Source organism: Centropristis striata, chromosome 21 (assembly GCF_030273125.1).
Source record: "Centropristis striata isolate RG_2023a ecotype Rhode Island chromosome 21, C.striata_1.0, whole genome shotgun sequence".
NCBI classification, from domain to species: Eukaryota; Metazoa; Chordata; class Actinopteri; order Perciformes; family Serranidae; genus Centropristis; species Centropristis striata.
In genome coordinates, this window is record NC_081537.1 from 1,454,654 (window position 1) to 1,467,092 (window position 12,439).

At 41.9% G+C, this 12,439-nt stretch overlaps 1 protein-coding gene across 2 annotated transcripts; it reads left to right on the forward strand.

The window, feature by feature from the left end:
- Positions 1–3,286: 3,286 nt before the first annotated feature.
- Positions 3,287–6,632, forward strand: LOC131958998 (transmembrane protein 100-like). Of its 2 annotated transcripts, XR_009389370.1 has the most exons (3): positions 3,287–3,362; positions 3,512–4,384; positions 5,475–6,632. XR_009389370.1 is itself a non-coding variant. In XM_059324081.1 (2 exons), exon 2 carries the CDS (start codon positions 3,714–3,716, stop codon positions 4,164–4,166), a length of 453 nt encoding a protein of 150 aa, XP_059180064.1. In that variant the 5' UTR covers positions 3,287–3,362; positions 3,512–3,713; the 3' UTR covers positions 4,167–4,735. The 2 variants fall into 2 exon arrangements, 1 of the variants encoding a protein (XP_059180064.1); XM_059324081.1 differs by lacking the exon at positions 5,475–6,632 and having other exon boundaries at positions 3,512–4,735.
- Positions 6,633–12,439: the final 5,807 nt, after the last annotated feature.

Genomic DNA, 12,439 nt, shown 5'->3' on the forward strand with positions numbered 1-12,439 from the left:
AACGCACCACTTCAACCTGGCACTCCTGTTGATATCAAGTCAAGAGAAACATCAGCTGTGAAACAGAAAATATCTTTTCTTTTTGACGACTAGCAGGAAAAGCTCAGGTGTGTCTTGTAACATGAACGATTCATGTACCACATGAAAAATGTTTACAATACCCATATTTGGTATCCATTTTGACTTCACCTATATGATCTGACAATTATATTCTCACTTTAACCGACTTTACCAAAAATCATGAAATCCGAGATGGAAAATGATACTATTTACGACAATAAAACAACCAAAAGAACAAAAACCTTTAAAAAGGTAAACATTTTGATATAATCAAAACATATACCAACAAGTCCCATAAAAACATATATATAACATGTTATATATATATAACATGTATACAATTTAGTATGTACAATTTAGCATTTGGTCACAACTATTAGCCCAACTAGCATAATTACATGTAGCATTAAATGAAGCTAAGCTACCGTACGAAGTGACACTGTTGATAGTGACACAAGACCTGATGATTATTAGCAGGGACCCATGAAGGTGAGATGATAATTATATAGTTAGTTAGTTATAGTATAGTTAATTATATGTTTGGAAGAAGCTGGAGCAAACCAGGTAGGAAAGCACAGCTGTAATTAATAATACATTATTAATAACAGCAGCTCATGGTGGAGGTCCAGTTTCAGGGCTCTAGTATTGTTCATACTCTATAATCCATGCAACTAATTATACTATTAGTTACACCTGTGCTTTCCATGCTATGATGAGTCAAATGCAGCTGTAAAAAGGACTTTTAGCAGTACTGATAATAAATAAATTAATAAAAGTCTCACGAAGGAAAGGATTTCTACATTGTCTTAGCTTTTAGAGTGACTGTCTTTGATCAAGGCCAGTAAAGAAATTTAACTGGTCCCAGTTCACAGAAGCCAGACAGTGAATGGTGGTGAGATATCAGATTGGGAGGTATTTACAACCAATTGGTGGTCGTCATCAGTCATTTTTGTAGCTACACCTCCTTTTCTTGCAATGTAACTGAAAGTAAAAGGTAATTGGTGCCGCTCCAAAATTCAATTCAATGGTTTTTCTTGGTCCGTCTTACAGCCTTACACCAAGTTTCATCAACATCTGGACAGTAGTTTCCCGTAATCCTGTTGACAGAAAAACAAACTGAAAGCATACGGAAAACAGAACCAGAACCAGGGTTTGGATGGCTGTGGAGACGGGGAGGAAGGTTTGGAAGACCGATCTGAACCTCCAGAGTCTCCAGCTGGAGAGACCGGCCCATGATGGAACAGTCCTGGTACCGCTGGGTGTTTCTAATCAGCGGGGTATCTCTTAGTGATCGGCATGGCAGACATGGTTTCTGACTTACAATAGATGCCACTTATTACATAATTAACTCAAAGAAACATGAGTCCAGTCTTTGAGTATCATCATTAAAGGAGTTGCATAATAAACCGCCTTAGTTCCTCTGACCCTTTAACATTTCCACTGGGCACAGGAAAAGAAAGCTGCAGCTCTGTGGCTCCACCATTGGAGAGGTTTAACTCAACCAATGTGATGACTGTTACTGTTATTATTATTATTATTATTATTATTAATATTATTATTATTATTATTATGTATTACTGCTCCCTCAGAGCATCTGTGCTGGGAGATATCAGCCAAAATCAGACACGGGATAATTACAGCAGATCTTGCAGATTGGGAATTTCATTGCCCCAAGAAAGAAAAAACCCTGGAGTAGATACATCATCACACACACACACACACACACACACACACACACACACACACACACTCACACACCCACACACACACACACACACACCCTGTGCTGCGCTGCGAGCTGTTAGCGTGATACGAGCCTCCCCGGGGACGCTGCGTTGGCTCGTGTGTCTCGGTGACATTGTCTGAGAGGAGAAAGGGAGCGTGAACGGCGAGGGGACGTATGGGGAGATGGACGAGGACGTGGCGGGGCGAACGGCGTCCTTTGTGCCGGGGACACGATGACGCACATGAAGAGGACGACGGGAAGGAAGACAGAGAAGCCATGTTTTTCAATTAACCTGATGGGGATGTCTGCACGTTAATCGCCAACCACATCGCTGTTGCCAAACCCTTAATTCCAATCAGGGCGCTTTTTAAATCTGAACTAATTAGATGTCAACCTTCTATACGGGTAATTAAGTTGTCAACCTTCAGGCTCAGAACAAGCCGAGTTAGTGAAATTTTGGTGACGAGGTCTCCATCTAAAAGTCATTATATTCCATAGGGCTGCACAATTAATGGGCCGCGGGGGCCGGAGGCTCTTCTTAACGAGCCGCAGGGGCCGGAGGCTCGTTAAGAAGAGTAAGAACGAGTCAAATCGGCACAGTCCTCCTGCAGCAGTCTCTCCCAGCTGCAGAGCCGGAGGGGATGTTAACCCCTTAGCGTCCAGTCTGCAAATTGCTAACAGGCTAACAGTTAGCTCTGTGGCAGTACAGTGTGTATGTGCTAACAGGCTAACAGTTAGCTCTGTAGCAGTACAGTGTGTATGTGCTAACAGGCTAACAGTTAGCTCTGTAGCAGTACAGTGTGTATGTGCTAACAGGCTAACAGTTAGCTCTGTAGCAGTACAGTGTGTATGTGCTAAAAGGCTAACAGTTAGCTCTGTAGCAGTACAGTGTGTATGTGCTTCACTCAGCGATCTCTGTTTGTTTACAACAAGCACCAGACATTAAAAACTGTTGCTATTGTTTGTTTAGAAGTAGTGCAATGAAAATACAGATGTCTTCCTTAACATGATGAATAATCGTGATTAATAATCGTGATTACAATATTGATCAAAATAATCGTGATGATCATTTTGGCCATAATCGTGCAGCCCTAATATTCCTGCCAGCCTTGTAACGGGTAAATGAATAAAGAGGAATATTAGGGAATAGATGTGCAGCACACACAAACAGAGATGACAGCAAATCAAAGCTTTGAATGTTGGGATAAAAACTGAAATGATGATGTTATCACACTGCTATCATTGTATATTTCCTTCCTCCTGGCTGTAACCAACCATGCATTACCTACGGGACAGCTCAGATTCCTGATGACACTAAATAATGAATTAATATCAGTGAATGAGAGCGCTGAACAGTTAACCTCGCCCTCACCCCTCCTCCTTCAGATCCCTCTGCTGGGGGAGCCAATCAGAGCCTTGCATCCTGCCTACTGCCTCCCTCAGGCCCCTCCCCCTTCCCTCTGTGCTTATATAGCATATGGAAATCAGCAGACACACACACACACTGCTGCTGCTGCCAGAGCAGCGAGAGGCGAGCTGAAAACATTCCCCCATTGATGGACACTGAAGATACAAGGTGAGAGCATCCTGTTAGCAGCTGAGGCTAAAAATAAAGCCTTCTTTCATGTCTTCTTTTTCTCTTTCACATCTTCATTTTTACCTTTTCTTTCATGCTGTAATGTTTTAAGTGCTATTCTCATCTGATCTCCTGCTCTCTATTTTCAGCTCCACTCTCTCTATTTCTCTATTGCAGACACATGCTTGAGAGCAACAACAACAGCAGCAGCAGTGAGCTCTGTGACCGGAGTAGCAGCAGCCTTAGAAACCCTCGCTGTAGCATCAGTAGCGACCAGCGGACGCACGCCGAGCGGACCGCCGCCAGCAGGAAACCTTCCTCGCCTCGTTACCCAGAGACAGCAGCTCCGAGATGGGCTGCTCCTCCGGCCGCCAGCCCCCGGCCCCGGTCCTCCACCCAGACTTGGTCTGCGGCAACAACAGCGAGGCCAACAGCTTACCCCAGGACTCTGAGAACCAGAACCAGGGTTTGAATGGGGAAGGACGGGTCGGGAGAGAGCCGGCCATCCCTCCAGAGACCCTCCCCACGCTGGAGAGGCTGGCCCAGGCCACCGGCGGCACGGAGAAGTCCTGGTACCGCTGCGTCTTCCCCTTCGGCGTGATCTCCCTGGTGATCGGCATGGCGGGCACCGGGGTGACGTTCACCTTCAACACGCTGCTGCAGACCAAAGTGGTGTCGGTGGCGCTGCTGTGTGCCGGCGTGGTGATGCTGCTGGTGGCGGCGGTCTGCTGGAGGGCCCACAGGCTGAGGAGGAGGAAGAAGAAGGAAGGGGGGTTCTTCACGGCGGATCAGGGAACTTTGTGATGATGGACTCTAGTTCTAGTAGTCAGCACTTCAACAAGTTGGACTTTCTGAATGAAATAAGAAGAATGTGATGTAGGGACATCCATGCTTTTCTTCTATGCACTTGGACAAAGTGATAAAGACAGTAGAAGCTTGAATAATACTGGAAACGTTGTGTTTTCTGTGTGCGTTCAGAAAAGGCCAGTTTAGCATCATCACATCGTGAGCAGACACACAGGGTAAAGTATGATTACACTAAAACTCCCCTCTCCTGTTCTTTTCTTGTCTTCTCGTTATTATGGATTTGTTTAAAGATCCAGTAGAGCCCAGAGCACACTATTGATCATGGCTGTTTGTTATAGAGATAGGCACCTCAGGAACACTTGTTTTACTCTTGACAGTTTGTAACAGTCTCCTTAAAGAGGTGTTCACCAACGTCTTCTCATCAACTCCTCCCAATGATATCCAAATAACAGATGTTGGTTTTAACAGAAGATGAGCGTAGTTTTAAGGCAACAAACCTGAAATAGAAACAGAAATAACTTCTCACATCCAGAACTATGGAACCAGTTCCATCAGAGAACTGGAACCAGCAGGTTTCATTTGCAAAAACAGATATCTCTATTTTGATTTATTTTCCTAAATCATGTTTTTTTTGGGGTGCAGCTAATCAATCAAACTGCTGTTGGGTTGTTCCAATTAGACATCTCTTTTCTAAAAAGTTGCCTAATCTTTAGTATTTTTATTGTGCAACCAAATTAAAATCTGTCAATCTAGGTCCGTTATGTTACGATATATTAATTTATTAAAATGGCTTTTATCTGTTTTTGCAAATGAGCTCTTCGTATTCTACAAAATTGATACAATTTTATTGAATACGAATATTGATAACATTTTGTGGGATACCTATGAAATTCAGTGCATTACTTTTTATAGGAATAATTATGAAGCATTAGTGAGGACAACCTGCATCTATTAACAGAAACCTCTGGATCAGCACGTAACAAGTCTTCAGAGCATCACTCGGTAGAAATTGTCACTTTTAACTTTGTGCTGACGATACTTTTCCCTACCAAGGGACTCATAATAGTCCAGCACCACTAAAATCTGGCTCGGCTTGCAGAGGTACATGAAAAAGGATTTTTCCACAGTAGATGGGCCCTTTTGCACGAATGCCACTTAGTCTCCGACTGCTCCAGTGCACTCATTAGGCCAAAGTGAAGCAGTGAATCAGGCAAAATCACATGAAAATTTCTAGTACGCTTGGCTTATTTTCGCAGAGTGAATAATTCTAAACATGCAATCTCTCTTTCATGTTTCCATCTGCAGCCCTATTTTGTGTTATCAGGCACAAAGGTCAACACTTTTTCTTGCTGCCACCAAGCTTTGTAGTGGAAAACCAGGATCCAGCTGTGCAGGATCAATGAAAAGCACCACTCCGTGAAGTCTTAAGCTTTAGAGGTAATAGCCTGCATTTTCAGTCCCAGCTAAGGAAATTGCTCTCCCAGCACTGTTGGACATGTCATAGATGACTTATACACTGTATGACAAGGGAATCCCAGTCCAGACATGCTCCAGTGAGCCCACATCAACAAAGACAAAGCCTACAATAGCCTGATTAGTCTGGTCCTGCTGAGCCAATCAGAGACAACACCGCTGGACGTTTAGGTTGAGGGGAAAATCAATTCCTTTCTTTTTTTCCCTCTGCTCTCACACTCTCCAAGGAGATTTCCACAGTTGTTTATATAGGTGAATGGATATGAGAAATGGGCATTAAGTTAATTCTTCCCTGTGAAGGAGAAGGTTTAACTTGTCATTCCTCATGGATCAGCTAAGCTCTATGACAGAATGGTAGCTCTTGTAAAAACCGTCTTAATGCCTTCGTCCTGGATATTGTGATTTCTTGAACACCTCCACGAGACTCACATGGCTTTAAAGTCAGATGGTTTTAAACCAACAAGCTATCAGATGCTTCTTTGTACATTTTTGCTTAAAAGAAGAGCAAAATCTTAGTTGTGGGTCCCAACTGTAGCACTGTGTTCCCCACAGTACCGATGCTAGATAATGACGTGTTGTTGAGGAAGACCCAGCAGCTTCCTGTCAGCTGTAGCGCTCTAATTCTATTTGATGGATCATATTTCATTTCTATCTATTTGATAAAATGTTAACTGGACATCAGATGTGGTTACATTTTATTTAATCTTTTTGCATGGAGTTGCGATTACTGTTATCATGTGGATCAGCAGCTGTAGAAATGTGTGTGTGTGTGTGTGTGTGTGTGTGTGTGTGTGTGTGCACCAAAGCTACACTTAAAGGAATGGTTTGGATTTTTTCCATGTGGGGTTGTTTGAGGTACTAATCCATGTTGAGTGTCTCCAGTGGATGCTCTTAGTTTGGAGAGCAGGCAGGAGGATGGAAATTAAGTCAACTAAAGTAATATTTATCATGTTAATTGTCCACTATATGGAGGATGCCATAAAACAGCCCTTTCCATATACGGATGTTCTCTTTAAAGCCACATAATCAGTGGTTTCCCCTGTATAACATAGGAGCTGCTGGTCTACCACTGACCCACAAAAACACAAAAAGCAACTACAAAAAGGGACGACCAATCAAGGCAGCGGTAGAACAGGCACTCATATATTCTGCATGGTAAAATGACTGTTCTTGTGTAAGGAGTTTGGTGGCTTTTAAATGGCTCATGTCTATGTTCCCCTCTTTGTATGAGACTGGGGAACATAGGACCCAAACCCAAAAAGGGTCCTATGTTCCCCGGTCTGTTACTTTTTCCACCATTACTGCTAAATTCCATGGAAAATAGGCCTAACCCTAACCCTACTCTAACCCTAACCCAACCCTACTCTAACCCTAACCCAACCCTACTCTAACCCTATCCTAACCCTACTCTAACCCTAACCCTAACCCTACTCTAACCCTAACCCAAACCTATTCTAACCCTATCCTAACCCTACTCTAACCCTACTCTAACCCTACTCTAACCCTACTCTAACCCTAACCCAAACCTATTCTAACCCTATCCTAACCCTACTCTAACCCTATCCTAACCCTACTCTACGGGCTGTTTGATGCACATATGCAAATATAAGCGGGGAACATAGGACCCTTTTGGGGAAAAACAGGGAACATAGGATCTTTTTTCTAAAAAAGGGTGCTATGTTCCCAGAGCGGAGAACATAGGGATGACCCCCTTTGAAGACATAACTCTATGCTGGAAATGTACTGCCAATCAAAGTAGCTGATAAAACCCCACTAAGACAATCCCACCTATTCCTTAGACCTATTAAAGCTCTTCCTGTTGGTTCCCTGCTTCGTCCTCCTCCTCGTCCTTTCACAGTGAGCTCATAACACCCGAGGTGACGGAAGATAATCCTCCTGTATTGATGTGTTCATTCATGTGCACACATATTTGTTCTGAAATACTGTGTATTCTTCTTGACATATCATAAATACTGTGTCTATCTAAGAGTGTAGCCACATTTATGAATGTACCTCGAACAGTGAGTGTCTTATGAACATCCCTGTACAGCCTGTAAAAATATTTATGTATTGTCTATTTTGAGTAGACAGATTTAGACAGTCAGTCCAGTTTGTGTCTGTCTGATCGTTTTTATTTCTTGTTGTAATGATTTTTAGTGTGTTGCTGTGAGTGTAAAGTGTAACTGTTTCATTCCAAAATGAGACATCTGCCATTTAAAAAAAAAACAAATTGGCACAAAAAAGTTACAGTTTTCATTAAAGTGCAGCACATGATGGGGTATAATTAATTCTAAGGACAGAACAATGTTTTGTTTTTTAACCTTCACAAGTAAATTTATTTTTTTTAGCCAAACTTCAATAAATTCCTGTGGTTTTGGAATGAAACTCTTCCATTGCTTACGTGTTCAGTCTGCTCTGAGTTTCTCGGCATGGCCCAGCTTGTCTCTGAGTGCCTTTTACTTGTAACATCAGTATTTTCCTGTAAGATGCCGCTAATGTCAGCTGTGCAGGCTGCTGGTGCCGCTAACAGAGTAGAAATATTTCACTTTATTTCGGTCAAGTTGGTCTGTGTGAGTGTTATGGTGTGCATGAAAATACCTTAAGTTACACTTTGATACATTTTCTTTCATAAATAGCCAGAAATACCAAATATATTTAGAAGAAGTATATTTTCTCTGTCTCTCTTGAGTGTGTGTACATTTTGTTGTTTCCTGTAAACTGCTGAAGCAATGGATTAAATACAAAAAGTCAGTTTTGGAAACAAGCTCTCCAGTTATTATTTCTTTTCACCATGCTGGGAAAGTGCTGCTTAAATGCCATTTGGTGTCATTAGTGAATTCATTTATATGAAGCATTTAGAGAGCAGATAGCAGCAGCTCTGAGTGAAGTGAAGCCCATTTCCCCCTCACTCACCTTTTTACTCATTTTGTAGAACACATGGTTAAACCTGCCACAGCTGGTGGCATCATCTGCTAATCCACACGACTCCTCACATCTCCATACATCTAACCCAGACTGCTGATGAGCTGAGTCAATTTAGACTGTACTAAAGCAGTTTGGAGAGCTGAAGAAAAAAAGCACACTGCAAAAAAGGTAAAACAGATAAAACAGTAAATCTGACATATAATTTACCTTGACAAGATTTCTTAAATTAACATTATTTAATCTAGAAATAAGCATGTGGAACACAATAAATTAACTCTTAAAACAAGATAAATTATCTAACACTTCTAAACTTAATGGGTTTTTTTTATCTTGGTAAGAACCAAATAATCATCAGGTCACTCTGCTCGGGCCAGTTCATCACTGCTGGCAGCTTTAATTTATCTGGTTTTAAGAGTTAATTTATTGTTTTAAATGTGAAAAGCTCACAGAGAGCAAGAAAACATCTCAACAAAGGCTCAGGATTTGACGGGGATCGACCCTGTGACATGCTGAGCCTTTGTTGAGGCAGCTCCAGCACAGAAAATGGGCAAAAATATGTTATCAGCAATAATATCTATTCTTAGAGAGAGATGATCATATCCATAGAGCTCAGGACCTTCAATATGTAATGTTACTACTACAATACTACAACATAAAATGTCCTTTCTGCTGTAACTCGTGCAGGAACAAATCATCTCTTGCTTTTATTGTCATTGGCCCATCACATTAGCATGTCCCACATAACTTCTAATTAGTATGCTCCACTTATTAGTCAAGCCTATCATCCAGAACTCTCAGCACAGGAAGCCTCTATTGATTTTCACCAATGCATCCATGCTCATCCACGTCTCAGCACCTTTGTGAACACAGCTGTTTCTATGAATATTCAAATGAGCACCCATCCTGAGTGCACCCACGCATTCTCCTCTTCCTCCTCCTCCTCCTCCTCCACTACTCATCCAACCATTTATTAGGGATTGTGTCATTCTCCTGCCTTCTCCCTCTCCCCCTGGACGGAGCTAAAAATAACCCAGGCTGATGCCGAAAGCCGGGGAAACACACAGCGAGGGGCGGGCCGCTGCTTCAGTGTACAATGTGTAAAAATTAGTGGGGAAGGAGTTGAATCGCACCTCACAATCTTCACAGTAGTGAGTCGGACCCAGGGTATATTTAGACTAAAGCGGATTCTTTCCAGTCTCACATCGAACTGCTAGGAATACATTATTGACTCTGTGTGGATTCTAAAATACACAACATCTAGCTCCGTTTACATGGTGACGGTCTGAACAGAAGACCTGAAGTGGCGTCTTCACTTTTTATTCCTGGTTTATTGAGTGTTTCCAGGAGGAAATCTGCTGATACGGTGATCTAAAGTGTGTGAATGTGATTGTATGCAGCCAGGCGGCATCACTTAAAGCCATAAGAGCATCTTTGGCCATGTGGAAGTTTTCACGCCACGCATTTTCATCAGCTACTCCTTCCACAAAGGTAGTTACTCACATCCTGCCTAACCCCAACCCTGGTCCTTTCTAAACCTAACCAAGTGGCTTTGTTGCCAAAACCTAAACAAGATTTTTGTTGCCTTAACTCTATTTCTTGTCATGGTTTTAACATGTTACCTTGAGAGTGAGAGAGAAAGCCTTTCTCTGTTAATTATTCACATAAATAACTGAACTATTTGCACTTGATTTCCACCTGCATTGAAGCAGAACACCTGGTGAAGCTTCAGTCATTTAGCTTTAATCACCTTTCAGTTTCCCCTCCGTGAATCCTTCTGATTGCTTCTTTCTTGTCCTCCTCACACTTCCTCCACCTCTCATATTGTCATTTTCTCTTTTGCGGTTAGAGTCAGCATCATGGACAAATCATCTCATTAGCATGTTCTGTTAATTAGCCGGCCATGGACTCCTTCTGCGTAGCTGCTACTCATTGGTGGCGGCTCCGGTGTCACAGGTTGCTAATTATCACATGTTCTGATCTGTCAGTGCCATATTTCATCTGCTCTGCCTCCAGCCTTCTGCTTCTTCTTCTACTTTCACTTTAGCTGCTCACTTCATTTTAAAACAGGACGCAAAAATAGCACAGAATATCTATAAAAGGTGAGTGCTGCATCTCATTTTTTCAAAGGAAGCTCCTGGAAGCGAATGATTACCAAAGGCACTACTTGGCACAAGCTGCACTGTTAGAGTTAGATCTGAGGTTTGCACTTGCATAAAGGGTTATGTAATTACATACCTGTGAATCCCCAAACCACATGTCACAGTTCAGTCTTCAGTTGGTTCCCATGGGCCTGAGCGTGAAGCTGGTAAAACCCAACAAGAATTACAATATTGTTAGAAGCTTGCACACAACCACACTGGTTAAAAATAAAGGCCCCACATCCAGTTACAATGGAAGGAGTTTATTTCCTTGACAGCTGACCATCCCATGGTCTTCTGGCTGGTGAATCGCTCCGGAGCTCAGGAAGTGCAGATTCAAAAGATGCCACTTCAGTGTCCGGATGTTGGGAAGACGTGGTTTGTGGAAAATGGGTCAACTGTTTACTTTAGTGAGTCTGGGACCAAATAATTGGTCATAATGTGTTCTCATCTTCACTTTTCATAACGGACTCAATAGACCTGTTGCAAGCATAGATATCTATGAGAAAGGCTAGATGGCTGGAGGCGGAGTCACCAGCGTCCCTACACGGCGGCCATCTTACCACAGTAAGCCATTCTGGTCGCTCTACGGTAGCTGTCGGAAGGTGAGTTATCTGCATCATCAAAAATACTCTTAACTCGCTGAAATCTTGACAGATTTATTACAAACCTTAATAACGCGGCTATGAGTCGGGATGCTTGGACATGTTGAAAATCCGGCTTTTGTTTGAGAAAAAAAGACTTAATCGTGCAGCACAGTTGTTTCATGTTGTAATTTCAAGTCTTTCACTCCTTTTTTTCATTTGTGATATTCTCCTTAAGGCAGTTATTATTCATTCAAAGCATGTGGTGGACAAATCCACACATCTAACAACAACAGGTGAAATATGAAGAGAGGAGATTTCTGCATTACATCAACGATATGCTAGATATAGTTTTCTAGGCAACAGGTGGTCGTCTGTTATAGGGTACTGAAGCAAAAAAAAAAGTTAGAGAACCACTTCTCTAAGCCACTGTTTCCCAAACAGTATATATATATATATATATGTATATATTGTGTTTATATACTGTATATCTATGGTTGTGAGTCTCTTAAGGGGCATGGCAGTAATGAAACCCATGTGACACTGTTTTAATATTGAGTATATTCTAGTTTCAGAGTATGTTATATGTTATGGCTCAGTGTGGAGCTAAGACCAGTTCTGAACATTCCTACTGGATAAATAAAACATTTGGAAAGTTTTTGAAGAGAGTTGGATCACAAGATCACATGAAAATCTTGTCAAGCTTCTAGTAAAGCGTTTGTGACCAATCCACGTTGAGTCTGGAGCTGCTGGCAGTGATGTGTGTGTGATAACACGGTCAGGTGACGACAGACTGTGACAGACAGATGGTTTATCTAATTACCTACCAAGTACTTTTTGAAAGTGCCTTTTCCAAACAGTGTCCAATGACGACATCTCAGATGGTTCTATGTAACAAACCATCTGGAGCGTCAGGTTATCAGGAAAAACCCACATGCACTGATCATTAGGCGGGACAGCATCACTTCATGGCCTGTATGAATAAATAAAAGTGTCAAAGTGACCAGAAACACTGAACAACAGCCTCTTTGATAGTCGTCAATCTTAGTTACCACATTAACAAGCAATATATATTAGAATATTTTATCTGCATGAGGAAAAACCAGGGTTAATGTATACAGAACACATTGTGATCAGCATAAAAGTGTCT